General features: G+C 41.6%; 1 protein-coding gene across 1 annotated transcript in view; it reads right to left on the bottom strand.

The window, feature by feature from the left end:
- Nucleotides 1-906: 906 nt before the first annotated feature.
- SLC38A9 (solute carrier family 38 member 9) overlaps nt 907-26,996 on the bottom strand; it is a 67,189-nt gene continuing 41,099 nt past the window's right edge. The window contains exons 13-16 of the mRNA XM_060761496.2: nt 16,328-16,441; nt 13,938-14,086; nt 7,726-7,815; nt 907-6,273 (exon numbers count right to left, since the gene is read on the bottom strand). Coding sequence (XP_060617479.2) covers nt 6,108-6,273; nt 7,726-7,815; nt 13,938-14,086; nt 16,328-16,441 — 519 coding nt within the window. The 3' untranslated portion in view covers nt 907-6,107. The remainder of the gene's footprint in view (nt 6,274-7,725; nt 7,816-13,937; nt 14,087-16,327; nt 16,442-26,996) is intronic.

Genomic DNA, 26,996 nt, shown 5'->3' with positions numbered 1-26,996 from the left:
CATTATCTGAATGTGGACTTAGATAACCTAGTTCAAAGCAGATATTGTGGGATTTTCTGCCTTGATATTCTGGGATACAGGGCTGTGTGGAAGGGCAATGGGAAGAATCAACACTGAGTCCGCTGCATAGCCAAATTATAAAAGTCACCCACCTGAGAGATCTTTTTATCTCATAAAACAGGGTCCCTTGTCATGGTGATAAACTTATCTAAATTCTCTGACAGATTCTTTTTACACTTGTACTCTACTCCCCCTACTTCCAACTTATAATTTAATCCAGTTTTACCAAACTTATTATTTAATCAAGTTTTATAGTGTTTTAATTTATTTTAGTTAACTATTATAGGAATAGGACCCGCTGTGGTGCAATGAGTTAAACCCTTGTGCCAGCTGAACTGTTGACCTGAAGTTCAGCAGCTTGAATCCATGAGACGGGGTGAACTCCTGTCTGTCAGCTCTAGCTTCCCATGCAGGGACATGAGAGAAGCCTCCCGCAGGATGGTAAAACATCCAAGCGTTCCCTGAGCAACATCCTTACAGATGGCCAATTTTCACGCACCAGAAGCAACTTGCAGTTTCTCAAGTCACTTCTGACACTAAAAGAAATCTATTATAGGAGCTTTAGGATAGTGATTTGTGTTTATTTGTCTTTGTATTCTTATTTTTTTATTGTTGAATCAATAAACAATTTTTTCAATCTATCTATCACTCCAGGAGATCAAGGTTCAAAACCCAACTTGGCCATGGAAACCCATTAGGTGACTGTGGACAATCCGCATTCTCTCAGAGGAAGGCAAAGGCAACCCTCTCTGAACAAATCCTGTCAAGAAAAGCCTGTGATATGTTCTTCATGGAGGCTCATAAGTCAGGGACAACTTGAAGGCACACAACAACAACAACAATTGGTTTTCTGGGTTATGTATTTTATTTCGCCTTGTTATCAAAATAACATTTCATCATTAAAAAGTTTATAAAACAAGAATTTAACTACTAACCTATGTAGAAAGAGGAAGAGCAAATTCTAAAACATGTAGCATCTCATAGTGTTTAACTAGAATTTGCCAATGGAATCCACATAGACAACACCAATAATTTCCCGTTGTTTACTAAACAAAGCTTTTTAAAATACATATAAATATATATAGATTCCAACAGCTGCAAAATACAAGTAACGGGCCAGCTATCAATGCCCTTGGCATACACATTTCTAAATAAATGACAGTGTGGCAAAGGCTAGAGTTTGTGCATCTTTCACTCTGAAGTGTCAAATATCTAAAGCGTATTGCGAGTGCAAGATAAAAGTACAGTTTTAAAACATAAAAATAGCACCAGTATTTGTTTTTTTCCCTCTCTTTTTCTTTACAGTTTATTTTTCCACATTCTCATTTCATGTTTCATAAAAAGCTGCATTTTACAAAGAAACACCAAAGCCAACCCAAGGAACCAAATGCCAGTGGCACTAGACAGCTTGTCTCCAATGGCTGGCACTGCATGAGAATCCTAGATTAGTCAATTACACAAGGGCAGACACTAATCTCACTAATTAACCCCTGCTTTGGTTTAAAAGCTCCATGGTAACTGGAAGAGAAGGAAGCTGCTTGTTTAAGCCCCATGTTGCAGTAACTAGTCCCTCAGGATGGTGTCAATATCTGAACAAGGGAATTTTAGTGCAATGCTCTGTGCATAGTAGCAGTGAGACATATTGCTTACAATTCTGGCAGCTTCTGGCACCAGTGTCAACTGAGAACAGTTTTTAAATAGGCAATCCAGATAGGGAGCAGGAGAGTGACAGGATCAGTTTCCCAATCTTGGGAAAGATCCAGATTGAGAAATTACACAGGAAGGAACCCATGGCTGGGTGTCCAAGAATGCTATCAAGTTGCAACAAGTGTTTAACAATGGTACACACTCCTTTCAAAGTGCAACTCTGATGAAAATACATCATATGAATATTCAGTCTAGCAGAGAGATATACTGATTTACAGAATACTATGGCAGTGTAAATTTCATTGAAACAAACAAGGCGGCATCTGCTCAGCAGAGTCCTTTTTATCTAAAGTGCATCACAGCTCTATTGGATTGAGGAGACTGTATGAATCCATTCCAATCTGTATTCCATTTATGAGATGGCTTTGGTGGGTGGTTGGCCTACACTAGAAAATAGACAAGGGACAGGTGTTTTAACAGTACTACATGAAAACGGCCCTACTATAAATTGAACATGGTAAAAAGTAAAGGTTTCCCCTTGACATTAAGTCTAGTCATGTCTGACTCTGGGGGTTGGTGCTCATCTCCATTTCTAAGTCGAAGAGCTGGCGCTGTCCATAGATGTCTCCCAGGTCATGTGGCCAGCATGATTGCATGGAGCATCATTACTTTCCCGCCAGAGCGGTACCTATTGACGTACTCACTTTTACATGTTTTTGAACTGCTAGGTTGGCAGAATCTGGGGCTACCAGTGGGAGCTCACCCACTGGTAGCCCCAGATTCAAACTGCCGACCTTTTGGTTTAACCCGCTGTGCCACTGAGGGCTCCAAAATTGAACATGAGCCAGCCCAAAAAGGAGAAAAAGGGCAATTGCTATTTTAGTCTACATTAATAGTATAGGAGAGAAGTAATAGTCCTACTATGTTCTACATAGTAAGGCCTCATTTGGAGTATTGCATTCAGTTCCGGGTGCTTAATCTTAAGCTGGCTATGGACACGTTGGAGCAAGTTCAGAAAAGGGCAATGGAGATAAGATATGGAGAGCAAAACATGAGGAGAGGTTGAAGGCCTGTTTGGCTTGATGAAGAGAAGGCTAAGAGTAGACATGATGGCCATGTATAAATATATGATAGGAAGTCATAGAGAGGAGGGAGCAAGTTTGTTTTCTGCTGTCCTGATGCGGAACAATGGCTTCAAACTACAGGAAAGGAGATTCCACCTAAACATTAGGAATAACTTCCTTACTGTGGAACTCTCTGCCCCAGAGTGTGGTGGAGGCTCCATCTTAGGAGGCTTTTAAACAGAGGTTGGATAGCCGTCTGTCTGGAGTGCTTTGAACACAATTCCTGCTTCTTGGCAGGAGGTTGAACTGGATGGCCCACAAGGTCTCTTCCAACTCAATGATGCTATGATTCTAAAGACCTCAACGGGTGTCACAGAGAGGAGGCAGGCATGTTCTCTGTTACTTAGTAGGACCAGAGCTACTAGTCTGAAGTTAAAGGAGATTTTAACTGGACATTAGAAGAAACTTAACCATGGTTCAAAAATAGAACCATTTACCTAGGAAGGTGATGGAGTCTCATTCAAAAAAGAGGTTGGGCACCTACCTGCTGGAGACCCTGCACTGAGTGAGGATTGGACACAAAGTCCTATAAGACCCTTTCCAACTGCATGATTCTATACAACTTACTGTTGCTTATGCTAGGCCTCTGAGTGGTATTTAGTATGAGCCTGTGATCCTTATGGGCTGTTTGGCTGAGATGAGAGGCAACTGAGTTGCAGAAAGCTATCTCTATTACTTGTTTCTGCCATGTGATTGAAATAATAGGGTTATTGGATCAGACCAAACAACCACGAATAGTCCTCTAATTGAGCAGTAGACTATCCCTGAATGTGGTATCTAGCCATTCATTGCATTTGATAGATTTCTTTTCCTACATGAATTTTATTAGTCTCTCTTTAAAGCAGTTTTGGGTAGTGGCCATCACCATTTCTGGCAGATATGTGATCACAACCAATCATTTCAGTGTGGCAAGGAGTATGAGCAAAGACCAGTAGATCCTCTTCCTTGGCTTCCCAGGTTAAAATGTCAAGTGGCCACTCCCTGCCACACTCCATCGAAGAACCAGTCAATCTGCATGGAAGAGGTTGGCAACCTGGTTCCCTTCAGATCACAATTTGCATAAACCCCAAGCATCTTGTTAGTTTGATCAGAGATGGAATAATTTGGTAATCCAAAACTGCTGCGAGGCAACACAAGTTTGTCTACCTCTGTTGCAGAGAGATAGTTTTGGAAGCAGTGATCCACCCTGTATTCAACTACAGTTGGGATGGAAATATGAGGAGCAGTGTACAGAGACGTATGAACCTGAGGGGCTTAAAACCGGTGACCATTCCTCTCTGCTTCCCTGGACTGTGAAGGGAAAAGTCTCTCAGTGTATATAGAAGGGATGCTAGGTGCCTTGAATGCGATTTTCCTGCTTCTTGGCAGGGGGTTGGACTGGATGGCCCTCGAGGTCTCTTCCAACTCTACGATACTATGTATGAGTCAGTTGAGTTTGAAGGAGAGAGAGAGAAGAATGAGAAGTGGTGGTGGGATACTAAGTTTGCTGATAAGCCACACAATATGGCTGGCCTATGCAGAAATGTGGGAGGGGATGGATTGGTTGGTTGGTGGGGAAAGGACATCAGCACTGGATAACCCATGGAAAGCCCAAACTGTTGGTCTATGCAATGTTCTTGCTTCATTTACATGTACTCAGTATCTTTCCCCCTCCCATTATTGGGGGACACCCCCTTCTTCTTTTTATGTGGTCCCCATGGGCCTCCATTGTGTAAAACATGAGCTGGTCCAGATTCCACATGCAGCTTCTACCACCTATGAGTGGATGTTGGGTCCAGGTGGCCACATGCCTCCTTTCCTGGGCAACTGATGCCTGCTGCTATAGTGAGGAAGCTATTCCATAGTGTGTGTTTTTTTTGTTTTGCCTCTGACCTAGAATTTGAATTCAGTTTTACTTTGCCAGCATACTGGCACTGCCCTGCGTGTTGTGATGTAAGCAGAGGGCTAACTCAACATGCTGCCTCTGAACTCAACATTCACTGCACAGTCTTTGCCCAATGGCAGCAATTCTAGGGATGTAGGGCGTGTTTTTATTGTGGGATGTAGGGTGTAATCTCTCTTTAAAGCTGATTTCCTTTGAGTGCACCTGGATAGTATCTAATAGGCTGAAACCTTTGAGCTGGTTAAGCGTCATCCACAATGCTCTTGCTGCATAACCTAACTCATCCCTGCTGTTTCGTAATATCGTCAATATGGGAACCTGCTTCATAGTCTTCTTAAAGATAAGACATTACATTTGCATTTTAATTTGTTTATTATTTCCCTTTCTTCCTTGTTGGGAGTGCATAAAGGATCTAATGACTGGTACAGTGGCAACCTCTTATCATGGCACAGAATTTATTGCTCAGCCCAGACTTGAAAAACCACAGCAATACTTTTAATTGTGCCTCCACATATATGAATTGTTTCATAGCAACATGTGCTAGAAGTAACAGGCAATTGCCATTCAATAGGGGCATTTTCCCTTCGAAAATATTGACATTTTAATATCCAGTGTTTCATTATTTCAAATTGCCATGCAAGGCAGAAATATTATTGTTTCTCAAGTAATTTCTGTATCTTTCACATGTCATCCAAGTAGGGTGGGTGAAATATTCTTACACCATCCTCTATACCAGCATCCCATAAGCCACGTTTTTTTAAAAAAGTAAAGCACATTTTCTGAGTCGTGGCAGAACAATTTTTTAAAATATTACTAATGCACTGTGATTTAATCTGTGTTACATTTCAACCATAAGTATACTTCTTTCAATATACCACTAGAGCAGTGGTTCTCAACCTGTTGGTCCCCAGGTGTTTTGGTCTACAACTCCCAAAAATCCCAACCAGTTTACCAGCAGTAAGGATTTCTGGGAGTTGAAGGCCAAACCATCTGGAGACCCACAGGTTGAGAACCACTGCATTAGAGTGTATTCTAAAACACATGTAGAAACATAAAATCAATGAACTCTCTTAATTTATGCTACAAAAAGTCATACAGCTTATTATTGACCTGAAACCCAACTTGTCTATGTATAAAAAAATTCTTAGGTGGCTTTTTCCACATGACAATCATTTTAAGAAAGAATTTTAGGTTAATGCTTGTTCAGTTTGCCACAGTGTACCATGTTCCATTCTACATCATCCATTTCTGAAAAGTCTGTTACTGTTGTTTTAAAATGTAGGCATTCTTTGGGACAAGTTAACATCAACGGATGGGCAAACAACCGTTTTACGAGTATAGTTGCTCAATGTACTCTTTTGCAACTCCAATACCTCTCACAAAGCAAGATTGATTCACATTAGGAACTGTGCAACCAGGTTAGCCACTCCTAGGAGGATTATAAAAACGTGAATAGCCAGTCCCAACCATGTCAGCCGATCTTCCCGACGCAAAGAGATAATGTAGATGAGGGAAGGATACACAAACACAAACGCCAAGCCACAAGTTGCTCCGGAATATCTGGGGAGGAAAAACAAAAACAGAGATTCTACTTTAACTTTCACTGTGCAATTTAATATATGTCTACTCAAGCAGTTCAATGAAACTTGCTTTCAGGTATCATACACTGAAGAGGCCTGCACTCTATTTTAAAAGTGAATTATCACTCCTGGGGTTTCTAGGAGAGGCTAGTTACCTTGTCTCTTTTTGTTGGAAATAGCAACAATATTCAAACCTCCACTAGTTTTTTGTTACGTTTATAATTCAAATTGCTCACTGTATTGTATATGTGTATATTCATTTGCAGTTTTCCTTAACTCTTTTGTTGTGGGAGGGGCTGCAGACCATGTGATCAGATCTGGGCTTGTTCAGATCTCAGACTCCATTTTAGAAACACTATGCTTCAGACTTCAATGCAGGAACAGTATGCTTAGAGACATCAGTAGGAACAGATGTATGTTTTTAGAAGTTTAGTTGAAACAGACTACAGAGACTCTATTAGACTCTCAGAACAGAGAGATACTTTAGATTATTGACTATTGATTCAAAGAAACAGGCCCTTTGTTATCTACACAGAGAAACTACTACAAATTCTATGTCTAACTGGAAGTACTTGTATGTTGAATACATTAAGTTTGTGAGTATACCAACTATGTTACTTTTAAAGAAGTCTGCTTATTTTTGTCTCTTGAGAGCATGATTTAAAGGCAAATCTATTTTAAGGATGTGTAGATGTTTTTGGGCAACTAAAAAGAACACTTCTGAAACTCAGCTGAATTCACAGTATATATGGTTTGTGCCTAGGCATATCTTAGCCCCTAACAGTTCAAAGACATACCTAAGTAGTACATTAGTTTAACAGTTGAGAAACCTAATTGTCTTGCATGACAGCCATTTTCCCAAAAGGTTATGACTCTAACAGGTCATGATTTTTACAAGAGGTTATGACATTATTTTTCAAAAGGTTATGACTTCTAACAAGATCATGCCTTTTCAAAGATCATAAAATTTCCAAAAAGATTTCCATTTTCCAGAACTTTTTGCTAAAGTAAGATAGTTGGGCAATTTTGAAGAATTCTGAAGAATTACAGCTTCGGAAAAGTATTTCTGTTATTATTATATACCATTTTTTATCTTTTAGAGCAGAGGTTCTCAACCTGTGGGCTGTGACCCAGCAGTGGGCCGCAAGTATGACAATCTAGTTCACGAGCCTCCTTCCTCTTTATTTATTTATTTTATTTCTGCTCCTTTCTGCAGAGCTAACCAGCCCCATCCCATCTGATACTAATGTTGGAGATTTGCCCCTGGTCAAAGTGGGCCCTGGTTAAAAAAAAAAAAGGTGGTAACTACTGTTATATAGGCTCAAAGCGTGGGGGGCAAAATTTGCACATTTCAGTTGAAGGAAGAAACCATTTAAACAACCACTGCCTTTCAGTAAGCCACTACAACAACTAATTCAAAGAGCGACAGTACCTTATGATTCCTCCGATATTTGGATAGAATCTGGCCATCACAATGCCAACTCCTACTATGGCTAGGTTCAATATGAACACATGTACAAAGCTGTCAGATGAAGGAAAGAGAGAAAAAGTAATCACATTTCATATTGGTGCAAGAACAATCCATTTTATGAGTTTAAGTAAGCAACTTTCCATTTCTATGACTCATCTACTAAAAAGGTAATTAATTTTACATATGAAAAGTCTTGACATATACAGAGTCTTGTAAAAAAAACCTAAAAATGTTTGGACTCTCAGTGTGTATAATTTGGCAATTCTTTTGAAAACAATGTAACTGGCAGAGTATGTTACCCTCCCAAATTTTTTTTGGCAGGAAGCAGTTAAAAGAATGAGCAAACGAACGAAAGATCCTCCCCCAATAAACCAAAAAGTTCCATGCTCTAGAACACAACTCCCACATGAAAAACTGCATTTTGGATCCAGGAAATGATTTGAGCAACGCAAGCAGACTAATTAATACCAGAGGACGAATCTTCAGATGAGTGGAAAGCATTACACTAAATATATATACAAGCCAACCTTAAGCATTTAGATAGATTAAATAAACATTTATTTTTGCAAGACTCATGCCTAGGAATAATTGTCATTGGACTAAAACTATGAAGGAATAAAACAGGAAGGGGTTTGTACTCTCCTGAATGCTCCAAGTAGAAAAAAAAATAAAGCTTAGGGAATTTTCACATTCTGCATAAATCCCTTCCCATAATGCAAACAAAGCAATAGCTTTATTGAAATTCCAATCCAGAAACTTCTGGAGAACCTAGAAGGCCATAGGCCTAGAAACAGTTATACACTGATATATATATATATATAGCAAATCTTGGTCACTAAAGAACAGAAAGACTCTGAACCAGAGTTCCCTCTGTGGTGTTTATTCTGTTTTTGGGGATATGGCAATATAAATATTGGACCATTAAACTCTTTCTTCTTAAAACGCTTAAAGTATCCGATTACCTTTGCTAATTGACTTTCACTGGAAGAAATGCACAATTTAATGGGAAAGGAACAGGAGTGGCAAATCATTGTGTGCCGAGGCTCTTGTTTATCTTTCATTTTTATAAATGACTTAGAAAATTAGACACAACGGGCTGGAATGGAATTGAGCAATTTGTGAAATAAAAGGATCAGCTAATGCTTAGTGAAAGTAAATAGCTCAGGGCTATAAATATGATGAATGATTAAAGAACTAGCAGTGACTGTACTAAGACAAGGACACTGCAAACTCACTGAATACATGGCCAATTTAGCAAGACGTTATTACAACAGAAAATAAGGAATTCTATCCAATACTAAAGCTTAACTCATGAGTGAGAGATGACAATTTAACAAGTACACCTCAGAAATATGTTTGGTGCCATAAAGATGAACTGACAGGTCTGGCCCAGGTGAGGCCGTGAGGGACAAGACACACACACAAGGCAGGACAGTGGGAAGCTACCACTGTATATTAAATATTTCTCTGCTGCCACCAATTAATTACTAAGGTTTCTTCAGTTGCCATCATTTTTTGAATCATAGGCTACCACCTTCACTAGAATGTTTAAGAAGCCACACGGATTCTTCAGTTGAAATAAAACAGGAATGTGTTGTTTATTTTGTTCTTGAACAGTAAAGAAGCGTAATAGTTCCAATAAACTGGCAGGTTTTACTTTTACAGAGAATGGTACTATAACCTGAGTTTCTTAAAAGCAATGTTTCACACACAGGAATACAAACGGGATATTTTGAACCTTTTGAATCCTCTTTCCACACCAGCACTCTAACACTATAGAGGCCTACTATATTTCTCACTCCTCCCTAAAGGCTTTAATTATTTTCCTCAAAGAAGTATATTTCATATAACAGTTCCCAAAACTTTTCTTTCCTTCCTTCCCCTTCAAAACTCCTAACTAACTTCTTCAAACACCAAACTCCCAACTGACTAAACTATGGCTGCCTTAGCTCCTTCCTTTCCCTCTGGCTCTGCCAATCTCATCAGCCAGTCAGACTGCACTTCCAGCTATGAGGATGCCTGATAGCACCATCCCATGCTTTCCTTAACCTTTTCAAGCCAAGCCTATTTACTGCCTTTACACCAACCCTGTAAGGTAGGGCCAATCCATTACACTTGGTATGACAGATAGCCAGGTATAGTATTGTACTAGTCAGTCAATTTTTTGATACAGTATTTGAGAAAATGGTGGAAAACAATGACTGAAGATGAGGATAAGAGAGGATTTGCAGAAGTGACCCTAACACAGCAGTGGCTTTCCCACACAATTAGTGAGAATGCTTTCCCCAAATGTAGAGGATTGCAATGTGACTCTCCTTCCTTGCCTTTTCTTTGTTTTTATAATTATCTGTATAGGTTACAGAAAATAGAAAGGTCTTCTAATACTGGGATGCTACATTAATTACACTGGAAATGCACACACTTGAGGGATTTATTTTATTTTATTTTAATAGAATCATAAGATGCTGTAACTGGAACAAGCTGCACAACACTTAAAATTAGAACAGAAATTGTTGCAAGACACTTTAACTCTGGGTCTGAGAAAAGGCGGGATAGGAAAAAGAAAAAAGGAGGAGGAGAGCTAGTCCACAGGGGACATAAAAATTGAATATGTTTGTGGCCCATCACTATTTTAAAAGAATACAAAATGCCTCCTGCCAACACACTGTAGAGCAGTGGTTCTCAACCTGTGGTCCATGGATCACCAGTGGTCCCCAAGAACTAAAATATGGTCCACGGCCTCATCATTACAACACTGTTGAAATGAGAGCGACTGGTCTTGCGAAACTCTCTTATAGTGCCAAGGCAACGGGGATGTCAGGAGGGGAGAGGATGACTACCCACAAAAGGCGTGACAACAAGCCTCCTGACTGCTGCTTCTCCTCCTCCTTCCTCCCCCTGAGTGTAGCCATTCCATGTGGCGCCTGGAAGTGGGGGGCTTTGGTTTCTTCATTTTTAGGGCTGTTCCTAGGATTATTTTGGATGATTTGGGGTGCTGATTCAAAAAATGGATAGAACACATCAACTCTAGATTATTAAATATGGTTTTCTGTGGGTGAGCAGATGGTGACTATTGGATGGCATATGTCCTGTATCTGAAGCTAGAGCTGATGTGGTCTATCCAATGCCATTTTTTGAATCAGCACCCCAAATCACCAAACCAAATCTAAAGTTGACCAAAAACCGATTTGTTACCCTTTGGTTACTAGTGTTGGATAGTGGTTCCTGGTGAAAGTAGTCCCTGGGAACAACTGCTGTAGAGGAATGGTAATGACAATTACAATCACCCGCCCCAGCAGCTATATAAGGCCATTTTTAAGCCCAAAATAATTCTTGGTTCACAAAAAGGCCACTCTTGGGCCTATATGCTGCCTTTGCAAAACATAGAGAAGCTTTTTGATTTTTAAAAATTAGCAAGCAGTGAGGAAAGGAATGTTGGCCATCCAAAGTCTAGCAAGGGACTGCATGATTCACTCTGGATTAGAGAATCAGAAGTGAATGGGCTTCACAAAAATAAACTCCTATTTTTTTTTCCAAACTACCTTAATTTTTTTTCAAGATAATTTTGCTGCTGTTTTTGTTAAACAATTAAAAATTAAATACTCTGTGCTTGTGTATACAGAAGTATCTAATAATAGATCCAGATCTATTCTCTGCCCCTCTTCCTCCATTAAATTGACTTACCCAACTTTGGGCTCTGATTACATCAGATATGTGTGGAGACACTGCAAAGCTATAATAGTGGTATTTGGACTTTCGAAAGCTGAGTGAAGCAATTCCCAAAAGAGAAACATCTGGATTACAGCAATAATATATCTTTAAAAAAAAGGCTTTGGAAAAGGCCAATGTAAGCACTGAGGAGATGTGGAAAAACTTGGTTCAATTACTAATTACTGGGTGGTCTTGCATATGTTACTGTCCTTCATCCTTGCACCTCTTAATTAGTGACCTATCTCAAGAAAATATATTTAATGATTATGATAATGAGTATACACAAAGAGCTCCATCATGATATTGTTTTCTAGATAACAACTCACATCATTTAAAAAAACTGGAATTTTCCACAGATTGCTCCTAAACAAATGTCATATACTTTTGTCCTGCCAGTGTTTGGTTCACAGGAGCACCAGTAACATTTGGTTCACAGAATTAATGCAGTTTGACACCACTTTAAATGCATTGCCTCAAAGAAGGTTCCACCTGAACATGAGGAAGAACTTCTTAACTGTGAGAGATGTTCAGCAGTGGAACTCTCTGCCCCAGAGTGTGGTAGATGCTCCTTCTTTGGAGGCATTCAAACAGAGGCTGGATGGCCATCTGTTAGGGGTGCTTTGGATGTGATTTTCCTGCTTCTTAGTAGGGAGTTGGACTAGATGGTCCACAAAGTCTCTTCCAACTCTATAATTCTATGGAATCATGGGAGATGTAGGTCTTTAGGATCTAGACATTTCTAGTTTGGTGCCTCACCAAACTACAAATGTGCTGCTATGGCCTGCCAGGGAGGAAAAATATTACCTAAAGAAACTAACGTGTGAGGAGAGTCTCACTGAGCAGTAAATTGCAAAATAAATGGCTCCATTTCCCCTTAAATATATAAATATAACTAAGATTGATAGCAAATTAGTTGCCAATACTGGCAACTAGTCTGTATTTTTCGTCCAATCTGGCTTTTATATATCTCCAGAATCCTGTTGCCAGGAATTATAAAAGCAGCAGTTTCCACATCTGTAGGTTTTGACTCTGAAAAAAAAGTTGACACTGAATTTCAAACATTACGAGATTCGGAGTAGAGAGTGCTGGAAGAAGAATGCTAAGGTTACAGATGAAGATAGGAAAATTTACTGCAGAGTCCAGTAAGCGATGAAACATTTAACCAACCAAATGAAATTTGAAGAAGCAAATTAAGTTTGAAGCTCAATTGTTTTTTGTTTTTTTTGTTTTTTTTAATGTTCATGGCACATTTTAGGGAGGACTTGGTAGTTAAAATCTTGCCAAACACATTCTCTCCGTCAAAAAGCCGAACTGATCATGACTGAACTTCATTTTTTTAGCCATATTGTTTTGCAAGCCTAAGATTCCTTCCATTCCCCATCATAAATGAGTCATAACAAGATTTGTAAGGCCTATTTCTTTTTCCTATTCCACTACTTCATCACATTAGAGAATGAATCCATTTTAAATACGGTTTCTGCCTCCTGCAGAATTCTGGAGTTGGTAGTTTAGTGAGGCTGTTAAAGGCTCCTCCCTAAACTACAAACCCCAGAATTCTGCAGGAGGCAACAACCAGATTTACATTGGATTCATTCTCCAGTGTGATGAGGACCCCCGTGACAACCGATTCTAGGTGTCAACAGCAATTGCTAAATGTTGAAAATGGCATAGGATAACCTCTTTAGCCACCATGCTTACCACTAGACTTTCATAATACAAAAAAGGAGGAAAATAAACAAAAATAGTGACAGCGATTCATTTCTGATTGTAAACATCACTGCAGTTTTATACCTGAATCGTTTTAGTAAAAAGGGAAATAAGAGTCATCTTACTGCAGGGTATCACTCTTCAAAACATCACAGTTTTGATGACCATGGCTCAATGCTATGGAATTATGGGAGTTGTAGTTTGGTGAGGCAGAGAATGCTAAAGACCTTGTAATACTACAACTCCCATGATTCCATATCATTGAGTCTTATGGCCGCCTCCATTGAAAATTTATTAAAAGTAAAGTGGCTATCAAACTGCATTAATTCTACAGTCTAGATCAGGCATGGGCAAACTTCGCCCCTCCAGGTGTTTTGGACTTCAACACCCACAATTTGTGGGAGTTGAAGTCCAAAACACCTGGAGGGTGACGTTTTCCCATGCCTAGTGTAGATACACCCATAGTCTCCAGCATTTGATTATAATCCCAGAAAGGCTATGGCCCCATCTATTTCCTAATCACCTGGCAATCTCAGATGCTTTGAAGCAGCCACTCCTAAGATTAACCTGGCATGGAATCACTTTGTTGAAGCTCCCTGGAAGCATTCTGCAATGCCTGAGTTGGAAAAGTTTTTCAAACAGGGAGTTCCTGTTACTCACTATGAAGGATTTGCTTTGACACCAAGAAGTAAACAATGACAGTTTGCTTATAGGGAAAGGTAAGTGCTAAGGCATGCAAAGAGAGGAGCCTTTACCTTGGGTAAACATTTCCAAAGATATGTCCTAAAAGCTGCACTCGTGCCAAATAGCCCAGCAGTGGATACACAGTGATCATCTGGAACAGCAGGAAGATTCTTGCAAGAAATGACATGATGTCATTGCTGGGGAAATTGTCTAAAAAATTCTAACAAAGGGAAGACTAGTCAGACAGCAACAATGACAGGTCTGTTATAGTGTGCATATTCTTCTTTCCATAATAATCCACTCACAAAGAGGATTCCTACGTCAACAACATCACCACCGGCATCATGATGCAGACAGATTATAAAGGACTCTTAAAACCCTGCAATTGCTTCAACCAGATAATATTTTTGTTTTTCAATACGAGAGAGAGTTCTTCATGGAATTAGACACAGCTATGGTCAAACAGGACTGAAATAAGGCCCAATTGCCTACAGACGTTCGGGAGGCTGCATTTTCAATTAAAATGAACACGGAATCTTTCTGGAAGCATTACAGTATGGCCCCCATATTTGTGTAATTCTATGTTCATTTTCCAGTAGAAATTCACCCTGAAGTTATGAAGGAAGACCTAAAAACTTCTAGAGAGGTGTTATCTCTGATTTAAAAATAGCAATTTTTTCGTTTGCGGTTTCTCACTTTCACAGAGAACCTGTGTCCCTAAACAGAGCAAATGTAGGAGCTGGACTATCGTGTGCTTGTGGTGCTTTTTGTCACAGCCTTGGGGCCTGTACAATAAACTTTTTGATGATGACATTATAAACTGCCTTGGTTTCTACTGGGAGAAAGATGGGGTATAAATTAAATAAACAAATAATGAAAACATAAACACAAGGCAGAAGGGTTGCAGTTCATGACATCAGTGTGTTACTAGTTCATACTAAAGCAGACTCCTCTGCTACTTAACAACTCGTGGAATTTGAATCCATCTCTGTTTAATTAATTTTATTAATATCATGCAAATAAAAATGGGAGACTTCAGTCACTTTATTCTCTGCTAGTAGCAAGAGGCAAATCTCGCAATCAAATCAGAACAAGGGGACTCTCCTGCTTCCTGGTTGCCATAAATAGCACTGGGACTGTGGCGCAGCTGTCTGAGTATCAGCTGCGTTAAGATCACTTCTGACCACAAGGTTATGAGTTCGAAGCCAGTCCGGGATGGAGTGAGCTTCTGACCAATTGTGTAGCTTGTTGCCGACCTTTGCAACCCAAAAGACAGTTACATCTGTCAAGTAGGAAAATTAGGTACCACCTATGTGTGGGGAGGCTAATTTAACAAAAAATTACGAGGCCGTAAAAAAAAAACTCCAGCAAAGCACTCCAGCAAAAAGCATGTGGGGAATGCGGAAGTACTTCATCAGTGTTGCAGATGGACGCTAAAAGCGACAGCTCCCCTGGTGGCCAGAAAAAGTTAAATAGCCTCTGACTATTTGTCTATATCTGTTGTCTGTATTTGGCATTGAATATTTGACATATATGTGTACATTGTAATCCGCCCTGAGTCCCCTGTGGGAATATAAATACTGTAAATAAATAAATAAATAAATCATACTGTGATCTGCAACAGTTCTCCACTGATGCATCCTGTTATTTTTCCAGCTTTATGCTGGAAACAGATAAAACTCAGTTTATGACAAATAAAATGTGCTCTATTTTCACTCAACAGTCTAGATGGCATCATATGTTTAGCTTGCAGAAGAGAAGGCTGAGAGGAGACATGATGATCATGTCTAAATACGTGAGGAGAAGCCAAAGGGAAGATGGAGCAAGCTTCCCCAGAGACTAAGACACAGACCAATGGCTTCAAACTACAGGAAAGGAGATTCCACCTGAACACGAGGAAGAACTTCCTAACGGTGAAAGATGAAAAGCGGTTCAGAAATAATTTATTTATTTATTCTGAAACCCAAAATCATAATACATTGGTCTGGATGCAATGATAAACTGTGGTCCATTAGAGACTCCCTTCTTTTTTTGCAACTTGTACAAACTGACTCTGCATCTGGGCAAAAGCCTCAATCATATATTGACTCCTTAAGCCAACATACAGTCATGGAAAGTAGCCCATTCTTTTGGGAAATTCAGATAGTTTCCACACCAACAATTCCCCCACCAAATTCAATGCAGACGTTATGCAGATTAGATAGCAATTTCTATTGGTGCCAACTTGCAGCTATTACCTAACTGCTGCCAACATACCCTTGTCTAGATAAAATCAATATTATTTATGTGTGGCGCTGTGCACAATCCTGGCTTGGTGCCAAGACAGGAAAGCAAGCATGAGCACTGCCATATATCCAGGAGATGGCTGTCAATAAGAAATGTAGATGTAAGAAAAACAGAATGCAGCAGCATACATTCTAAGCTCGTTAAAGCCTGTTTAGTGGGCCATTTTTTCCTGTACCTGTTCTATGCACTCTTTGCTCAATGGTGGAGATGGGAAAGCAGCAAAGATGAGCACCCCAACATACAGATATGTTATGCCCACCAGGAAATAGGCAATGGAGAGATCTCTGACCTGTAGTTAAAAACAAGAACAAAAACAATAATAAGAAAAGAGTAATGTATGAATAGTGAACTATAAGACCATATTGTATCACAGTCTGCTTGAACCTTGGGCTTATGATATTCATGGGATGCAATAGTTCTGCATCTAAACCCTTTAGACAAAGATGCTGTTTTAAATCATTGCTTTCCATGGGATGTAACAGTTCTGCATCTAAACTCATTGGACTCTTGAGACAAGGATGCTGTTTTAAACCACTTTCCATAGGAAGGAGTAATAATGCATTCCCATATAAATGGAAATGTTTGATATGAATGGCACCATTCTACTAGAATATGTTATTTTTACTGGGTTATTCTAGGTTTTTCAGGCTATATGGCCATGTTCTAGAAGCATTCTCTCCTGACGTTTCGCCTGCATCTATAGCAGGCATCCTCAGAGGTTGTGAGGATTGTGGTTTTGGAACCAGGCTTTTGGCTAGGTATTTCTTAATTATTTGACAGAACAGTGATATTACACTTCCCACTTAGAGAGAAGACATGGCAGTGGTTCAGATTTGTTGTCAAAGATGGTATAGCCAACCCCTTGCTCTACTCATTTCACTTCCTCTCCCAGGCAATTTTCCCTGTTACAAACTGCTAGTCTCCCATATGGCATTGTCTTTCCCACTTACAAAAACCTGCTCTGGGCTCCAGCAGTGAAACAAATGGAGGAAGCAGAGGTGAGGAAGACATGGATAGTATGGGGAGAAAACAAGGGAGGCTGTTGTTTTGCCACAGGCATCCAGCAACTGTTTAATTAGGACAAGAAAAACAAGATATGGGAAGCAGAAATCAAATTTGCTGACTGACCAGACCTTGACTGTAGTTATTAAATGCATTGTGTCACTGTCTAGAACGCCAGACACAGATCAGCAGCCCACCATGTAAAGAACTGCACAAACACATCATAAAATGATGGCCAGGGTCCAAGACATTGTGTAAGCATTACATAGAGATGGAATCCAGAAAACTGAGGTGGTGGGATGGACGGCAGAATTAAGGCAAATAGGCTTAAACTTTGGATTCCCACATGATCCTTGTGGAAGCTACCAAACACTCTCTCTTAATGCCTTGCACATATGTGAGCCTCCTTAGGGGAAACAGGCATAATCTCGAGGTAAGATGAGAAATGGAACGGATGATCAAAGGAGAGGATGACACATTAAATATGTTGCTGAACTGAGGGAACTGTTGCTTTGTGGCAAGTACCGTAACTGAAAAAACTAGTCTGGACTTTAGGTTTTCCTTACAAATTGAGACAGCAAACTTGTTTAATTAATTTAGGACAGCACTAGCCATCTTTACAACCTCTCTAGCAGAGCTTGGAAGTGTTATATTTTTAGACCACGGCTCCTATTATCACCCAGCTTGCATGACCAATGGATGTTTGGCTGATGAATGATGAAAAATGTAATAAGAAGGAAGAATTATAAATTCTGCTGTTGAGATAAGTTCCCTAATCTATTGATGCCGCAGTTTCACCCTTTGTTCTAATCTTGTTAACTCCAGTATGAAACAAAGCCGTAGTTTTGTATTCCCTATTTACTCATTCTCAGCCATTCATGATTTCATATGCTTCCATCATATCCCTTTTCAGTCGCAAATTTTCTGAGCTTAAGAACCCCAGTTGTCTTTAGTCTTGCCATGTAGGGAAGGCATTCCATCTCCCTGATGACTTTTGTTGCTCCGCTCAATCCTTTTTCCAGCTCCAGTCCTCAAGGGGCTTTATGAAGTCATCAAAGTTGGCAGAGAACAAAATCCTTCTTTGTTGTAAAATCTCCTCATATGCATTTCAAACTTTGGAAGAGGATGACATTACAGCCCAAGTTGGATGACATAATTTACCAAACTCCAAACATGTTCCCGTGGGTTGATTTTTACTTGTCATATACACTGATTAGACTTTTTGATGTATATTTCACAAGCAGGAAATTCAGAAAGAAAGGCTGTTGGCTAAATCAGCCCTCCATATTATTAAGCCATGGTGCCTGGCATCAATATATACCCTGGTCAATATTTTATTTGTCTCTTGTATATGGTGTAGCCAAGTTATTGGGAAAACCAGAGGATTTAACTGAAAGTCTATTTCTTGCAGACTACAGATGAGGCAGTGAAGACGTGAGACCAGACTCTGCCATTTCAGATGGAAGCACAGACCAGTTCTTCCAGTAGATCAATGCAGGTGGTTTTAAAATTGTGGACTGTGTGTTTTTGAAATATATATGCTTTTTGATCCAAAAACAGAGGAAGTTACAAACAAGCTCTTTGGCAGGGAGATGAAGTGACAACACCCCCCCCAACACCCCCCGTTGCTTGAACTGAGCACACCTTCCAAAGAGGTTGAAAGATGGGAAAGCTAGGTTGCTGTGAGTTTTTCAGGCTGTATGGCCATGTTCCAGAAGCAGACATTTCAACCACATCTATGGCAGGCATCCTCACAACCTCTGAGGATGCCTGCCATAGAAGTGGGCAAAACATCTGCTTCTGGAACATGGCCATATTGGGTTGTTGTAGGTTTTTTCGGGCTATATGGCCATGTGCTAGAGGCATTCTCTCCTGCGATTTCGCCTTCATCTATGGCGAGCATCCTCTGAGGTAGTGAGGTCTGTTGGAACTAGGAAAAAGGGTTTATATATCTGTGGAATGAGCAGGGTGGTTGAGAGGTGATTAGATGTCCCAGATTGTTTCCCCTCTGCTGTTTTGCTGTTGTAATTTTAGAGTTTTTTGATACTGGTACCCAGATTTTGTTCATTTTCATGTTTTCCTCCTTTCTGTTGAAATTGTCCACATGCTTATGGATTTCAGTGGCTTCTCTGTGTAGTCTGACATGGTGGTTGTTAGAGTGGTCCAGCATTTCAGTGTTCTCAAATAATATGCTGTGTCCAGGTTGGTTCATCAGGTGCTCTGTTATGGCTGACTTCTCTGGTTGAAGTAGTCTGCAGTGCCTTTCATGTTCCTTGATTCATGTTTGGGCGCTGCGTTTGGTGGTCCCTATGTAGACTTGTCCACAGCTGCATGGTATACGGTAGACTCCTGCAGAAGTGAGAGGATCCCTCTTGTCCTTTGCTGAACGTAGCAGTTGTTGGATCTTTATCTGTATTCTCGTGGCTTGTTCTTGGTCTTGCAGCTCTTCAGATTCTGAGGTGGAGTATCCATTGGCCTGTAGAGCCCAGTTTAGGTGGTTCAGTTCATCTTGGAGGAGGTGGGGTTCACAGATTCTTTTTGCACGGTCTGCCAGAGATTTGTTTGTTGTTGTTTATTTGTTCAGTCGCTTCCTTGATCGACCCCTCTTCCTTTTTTCTTCAATTTTCCCCAACATCATTATCTTCTCCAAGATTTCCTGTCTTCTCATTATGTGGCCAAAGTACTTCATCTTTGCCTCTAATATCCTTCCCTCCAGTGAGCAACCAGAGTATGGACTGGTTTCATCTTCTCACGGTCCAAGGCACTCTCAGAATTTTCCTCCAGCACCACAGTTCAAAAGCGTCTATCTTCCTTAGCTCAGCCTTTCTTATGGTCCAGCTCTCACATCCATAGGTTACGGAACATGGCCATACAGCCCGGAAAACTCACAGCAACCCAGTAATTCCAGCCATGAAAGCCTTCAACAACACAGATGGGAAAACCGATACACACACACCTTTTATCTATGTATAATTGCCCATGTAGTTATGTATAAAATGACATGTTTGCCGCATATGTATGTTTTGTGATCCACCCTGAGTCCCCTTCGGGGTGAGAAGGGTGGAATATAAGTACTGTAAATAAATAAAGAAATAAATTTTAAAACTTAAGCTTACTTTTATCTAGCTATGTATTTTCAATTAGCATGTGTATTTTAACTATGTTATGTGTCTTTGATTCTGTATTTTAAGATGATGATGAAGATTGCTGTGATAATTGTTATTATTGATGTTGTTATTATTATTATTTAAATACTCTCTAATAGAAATAAAATTAAAGTGCTTGCGTGCTGAATGTTACATGTCCGGGAGGGTTTTGACCTAGCCTTTTATCTGGCATTTTAATTTTCTATCCAGCATTTTAAATGCATACATAGCATGTGAATCCTCAATTGCATTGTGACTTGGTATAGTCCAGACATGGGTTAATTACCTCAATTGCCTAATATGGTTTCATTGAAGTTAAGGTATAACTGAAGCAGGCACTATTTAAAATAGGACACTATTTAAATAGCACAATCCAAGCACATTCCAACCAGTTAGTACAAGGAGTCCACCCTGATTGTGTTGTGTGCCGTGTTGTTTTCTTGGCAGAATTTGTTCATAGTAGTGATACCTTGGCTTTCCTCTGAGGTTGGGGGAGCACAACTTGTCCAATGTCACCCAGTGGGTTTCCATGGCAGAACAAGGATTCAAACCTTGGTCTCCTGAGTTATAGTTCAACACTCAAACCCCAGACAATGCTGGCTCTCAAGCCTTATTATTGCTCAATAATTCTTCTCCCATATACTCCAAGTATGTTGTCAGTTATTTTCATGAACTTACAGTACCATGGTTCTGCCATAGTGAGCAAAATTGACAATTAGATTATTAAGAAATGTAACCCTGCATTAGGGTAACACTTAGCACACCCATAACTGAAATTACATTTGGATCCAGGACTTCCAAGGTAAGAAGTCTTAAGCATTATGCCAAGATCAAGCAGTATAATCAATCAGGATTAACAATGGGGGAGCTACTTATCTATAGTCATAAGTAAAGGTTTCCCCTTGACATTAAGTCTAGTCGTGATCGACTCAAGGGGTGGTGCTCATCTCCATTTCTAAGCTGAAAAGCCGGTGTTATCTGTAGACGGCTCCAAGATCATGTGGCCAGCATGACTGCATGGGGCACCGTTACCTTCCCACTGGAGCAGTACTTATTGAACTACTCATACTTGCATGTTTTCGAACTGCTAGGTTGGTAGAAGCTGGGCCTAACAGTGGGAGCTCACCCTGCTCCCCGGATTCAAACCACCGACCTTTCGGTCAGCAAGTTCAGCAGCTCAGCAGTTTAACCCGCTGCATTATTAGGGGCTCCTTGCCACCTGTCTACAGTCATACAATGAGCCAAATATTTCAGGCCAAATACAACATGAAGATATCTACTACTATGGACTTTCTTCTAGATTCCTATAACTCTTCTAGGATATCATTAGATCCTCAGATCTAACGTTTCACCTAATAAATAAGATGACAGCAAAAAAGTGAGAACTTTTATTTACATATGATTCCAGCTTTCCTATATCTATACAGTATAATTACAATATGAGAAGATCTGTACAATACAAGCCCAAAAACTGGAGATGAGTTATCAGGGAAAAGATAAGCAAATTAGATTATATGCAGAAATAAGTACTCCCTGAATATGCCATCTGTTATATTGTAATGGCCTCCTATAAACTGGCATTTTCGTAGTTTATTATATGTTTTGTTTAGGGGTGGTGGTACAAATTTAATAACCTAAGAAGACATGTGTCCATTTATATTTGAAATCCATAAATTTTATAGCACTGATATCATTGTGTAACACAATTTTTGTTCCTGGGTTATAAATGTCATTTCCTAATTGGTTCTATCATAAAAACATGTAAAAATGCATAAAACTGCAAAAACTTTTACTTTTGCAGGACATTTTGCAGCACATTTTGCTAGAGATTTTCAATGAATATCACAAAAAGTCTTAACCAATTCAATATAGTTTGTGGCAGTCACAAAAACCAAGTTTCTGGAGTATAATCATAAGTTGCTTACCTGTAACTGTGGTTCTTTGAGTGTCCGTCTGTGAAATTAGCACATATGGGTCTTCTTGTGCGCCTGCGCAAAAAATCGGAATATTCTAGAGTTTTACTAAGTTTTTAAACCAATTAGAAACCCCGCCCACCACCCCCCCTCCCCCCCTGGCCGTATAAGAGGCCCCACGGCGTGGTTTCACTTTAGTTCCTTAGCGCCAGACAGCAACCAAGGAAAAAGGAAAAACAGGGCATGACCAGAGGGGAGGATGGGCGGGTTCGTGCTAATTTCACAGACGGACACTCAAAGAACCACAGTTACAGGTAAGCAACTTATGATTCTTTGTCGTGTCGTCTGTGAAATGAGCACATATGGGAGAATAGCAAGCTACTAACCTGGAGGTGGGTCATGCCACACAGGAAAAAAGTACCGCTCTGCCAAAGGCTGCATCTTTTTTAGCCGCCAGGTCGAGCTTGTAGTGAGAAGCAAATGTTGAAGGCGTAGACCAAGTTGCTGCCTTGCAGATTTGGTCAAGAGGTACTCCCCGAAGGAAAGCCTGAGAGGCAGAGACTGACCTCGTGGAATGAGCTTTGATGTGAAGTGGTGGCTCTTTTCCCGCTAGTTGGTAAGCTAGTCTAATAGTGGATATGATCCAGGAAGAGAGTCTTTGGGACGTTACTGGGTGTCCCATTGTGTCTTCCCTGTATTTCAGGAAAAGTCTAGGGGATTTCCTATATGATGTTGTGCGATGTATATAGAAGGAAAGTGCTCTTTTAACATCTAACGAGTGCAGTGAGACCTCCAACTGTGAGGTCGGATTAGGAAAAAAGGACGGTAACGTGATGTCTTGGGACATATGAAACTGAGACACTACTTTGGGTAAGAAGGTAACGTCCGTACGGAGGACTACCTTGTCCTCATGAAAACGGATATATGGGGGGTCTGCCCGAAGGGCAGCGAGTTCACTGGACCTCCTAGCAGATGTAATGGCCACTAGGAAGGCCGTCTTCCACGAAAGGTGGGAGATATGGGCTGAAGACATCGGCTCAAAGGGGAATTTAGATAACTGGGATAAAACTAGTTCTAAACTCCATGGAGGCGAAGGGGGGGAAACAGGTGGGTAAAGGTTCTTGTAGCCTCTGAGGAACAATTGAACAAGGTTATCTTGAAAAAGGGACGGCAAGTCCGCCTTCCTTCTAAAGGAAGATAGGGCAGCTACATAACATTTAACTGATGAAAGGGAGAAGCCCTTGGAGGCTAAGTGAGAGAGGAAATCTAATATCAACGGGATAGAGGCCAGAGAGGCATCTCGGCCCAAATTCTCGGCAAAGGTTTTAAAGGTAGTCCACTTGTAAGCGTAGGCTCTCTTAGTAGACGGCCTTTGGGCTGCGAGGATTATGCGTGAGACTCCATCCGAGAGTCCTAGTGTGGCTTGATCCTCCATGCAGTCAGGTGGAGGGAGTGTGGATCTGGGTGTTGGATTAGGCCGTTCTCGATGGTGAGAAGGTCCGGGGATGGTTGGAGCCGGAGAAATTGGCCTTGGGAGGCTTGAAGTAATGGTGCGAACCATGGTTGGCGGGGCCACCACGGTGCAATCAGAATGCAGTCTGTGTTGTCTGCAATTATTTTGGCTACCACAGAGGGTAGGAGGGGGAGAGGGGGGAAGAGGTACAGTAGGCCGGGGTTCTACTGAAAGAGGAAGGCATCTCCGAGACAGCCTGGGAATGCGTGAGGGTGGAGCCTCGCGCAGAACAGGGGGCAATGTGTGTTTGTTGGTGATGCGAAGAGATCTATCTGGGGTGTGCCCCAGAGGTTGGAAATCATTTTGAACTTTGAAGGGTGTAAGTGCCACTCGTGGTTGGTCCTTGTGGACCTGCTTAGTGAGTCGGCCAATGTGTTGTCCTGTCCTGGTAGGTGGATGGCAACTAGGAATATTTTCTCTTTGATGCACCATTCCCAGATGCGGGTTGATATGGACAGAAGGGTCTGGGAATGAGTTCCTCCCTGTTTGTTGATGTAGTATTTGACAGTGGTATTGTCCGTCACTATTTGAATTGTGCGGTTGTATATGATCGGGCTGAAGGCCCGAAGAGCTTTCTCTACCGCTATGAGTTCGAGGGCGTTGATGTGAAGTTGGCGTTCCGACCCGGACCAGCGGCCGCTGATCTGGAGGTCGTTTATGTGTGCCCCCCACCCGGACGTGGAGGCGTCGGTCGTGAGGGCCATGGTCGGTTTGGGTGTTTGGAAGGGCATTCCCTTGTTTACATTGTGTTGACTTATCCACCATGAGAGGGAGTTGAGGACAGATTGGGGGGGGTGGAGGATAGTGTTTTGGGAGTCTCTGTGAGGGCGGAACACTTGAAGGAACCAACTTTGGAGGGGCCTTAGCCGCAGGCGGGCAAAAGGAGTAACACTGGTGGTAGATGACATGTGGCCAAGGATGGATTGGATAGCCCATGCAGAGGCGCATTTGCGGCCTTGAAGGCCCAGAATGGCTTGACGGAGGTTGGCTAGGCGGTCTTCTGGGAGATAGGCCTTTTGGAGAGTAGAGTCGAGGACAGCGCCTATAAACTGGATCCGTTGGGATGGGGTGAGGTGGGATTTTTCTTGATTCACAATGAGGCCCAGTTCCTGTAGGAGACATAAAGTGTAATGGATGTCAGATGACAATTTAGAACGTGATTTAGAACAAAAAAGCCAGTCATCCAGGTACGGGAAAACCGTGACCCCTTGCTGGCGTAGGTGTGCTGCTACTACAGACATGCATTTAGTAAACACTCTGGGAGAGGTAGACAATCCGAAAGGGAGGACATTAAACGAGAAAAAACAGTCATCTATCGCAAAACTGAGAAATTTGCGATGCTGGGGCCGAATTGAGATATGGAAGTATGCATCCCGGAGGTCTATGGTTGCTAGCCATGACCCTTCCGGGAGGAAAGGGAGTATGGTAGGTAGGGTGACCATCCGGAACTTGCGGGGCATGATAAAGGTATTGATCTTCCGAAGGTCTAGGATGGGGCGAAGACCTCCATCCCGCTTGTCTACAAGAAAATAACGGGAGAAGAAACATGAAGAGGCTTCACAGGAGGAAATTTGAGAAATAGCTCCCTTTTGTAGAAGGGAGGTTACTTCTTCCCAAATGGCAGGGGAAGGCTGGGTAAGTAAAATATTGCCAGTTGGAGGGTAAGTGTGAAATTCAATGGCATAGCCTCTATCAATAATATCTAGTATCCAGGCGTCAGATGTTATGGCCCGCCATGTAGGGAGGTATGGATGAAGTCTGTCCATGTAAAAAGGAAAAGGTGGGTTGGGTCTAAGGGATGAAGAGGGATTTGGATGTTCACTAAAAACAACGTTTGTTATTGTTAGACGGTCTGGTACCGCGGTACTGACCCCTGGCAGGAAGAGGTGGTCTCCTTGTAGATGTAGCCGGTGAGTAAGGGCGTCTTCCTCTGTAGAAGGAGGAGTAGTAAGGTCTGTGGTAGAATTGAGGCCGCTGGTAGTAGGGTCCCCATCTCTGCTTTTGCTGGTATGGAAATGGCTGCTGGTCATATTTGTTTACTGTTTGTTTCATCTCATGAGAATGTTTGAGTTGAGAATCTGTATCTGGATTGAACAGGCCCGCTTCATCCATTGGAAGGTTTTCAATTAAGGTGCGGGCTGACGGGGAGAGAATGGCGGCACGCAGCCATGCATGGCGACGTAAGGCCACTGAACCAGCTATGAGCTTGCCAGAAGTGTCAGCAGTATTTTTAGCCAGGTCTTTTTGGAGTTTGGATAGTAGTAAAGCTTCCTGTTGGAAGGCCTTAATCAGTGGTTGGTTTGTGGCAGGTAATAAATCTAGGTAAGGAGTCAGCTTGTTCCAGAGGTGGGTTTGATAAACACTCATATAAACCCCGTAATGAGCCATGCGTGCAAAGAGGCATGCTGAGGAGTAGAATTTTTTGGCCATAGTGTCAAGCTTCCTTCCCTCTTTGTCAGAAGGGGAAGATTGGTTAGTTTGTATAGGTTTTGGTTGAGCATCTGTCACTATGGAATTTGCCTTAGGCATCTTGGAAAGCCAAGACTGTGACGTAAGGTCAATCCGATAAAGATTTTCTGCTCGCTTGGGGGTGGCTGGCACCATGGATGGTGCAACTCCTGTTGTTTTTAGGATTTTTAAGAGGTAAGGTAAGGTGGGAAGGGAGGTAGACACTGGAGGTTGTTGTTCAGAGGTAGTAAAGCAAGGATCCTGAACCGTATCAGAGGGTTCAGGAATAGCTAAGTTAAGGGCTCTAGAGAGTCTTATCAGTAAGGCTGAAAAGTTTTTAAAGTCTTGGAGTTGTTGAGGAGTGAAATCAGTGTCAGGTTGGGGGTCAGGGAGGGCAGGAGTGCCATCATGGGACTCTAAGTCGATTGTTTCAAAGTCAAGCTGAGGGCGAGGGGTTTCATCCATGGGAGGGTCTTCTTCCCGGGGGTGTGGTGGAGGGGGTGGGTGAGTAGCAGTGGCTGAGGGAGGTACACGTGGAGGTTGGGGATAAAGAGATCTTTGGGGATCAGTGAGCCCATGGTCCCTATAGTGGTCTGGAGGGGGATAGTAGAAGGGATAGGGAGGATATGGAGGGGGAGGGGGAGGGTAGAGATGATAAGGGTATTCAGGGTAAGGATAAGGAAGAGGTTGGCGTGGCGAGTGAGAGCGCATGCGCTTCTGCGGGGGTGGAGAAGGGCTCCGAGAGTCATCAGGGGAGGCGGAGCGACGGGGCCGCGGGGAGCGCTCCCTGCGCGAAGGCGGATCCACAGGAGTATTGGTCAG

The sequence above is a fragment of the Anolis sagrei genome, chromosome 2 (genome assembly GCF_037176765.1).
Source record: "Anolis sagrei isolate rAnoSag1 chromosome 2, rAnoSag1.mat, whole genome shotgun sequence".
NCBI lineage: Eukaryota > Metazoa > Chordata > Lepidosauria > Squamata > Dactyloidae > Anolis > Anolis sagrei.
This window is presented reverse-complemented; position numbering and strand designations above follow the sequence as displayed.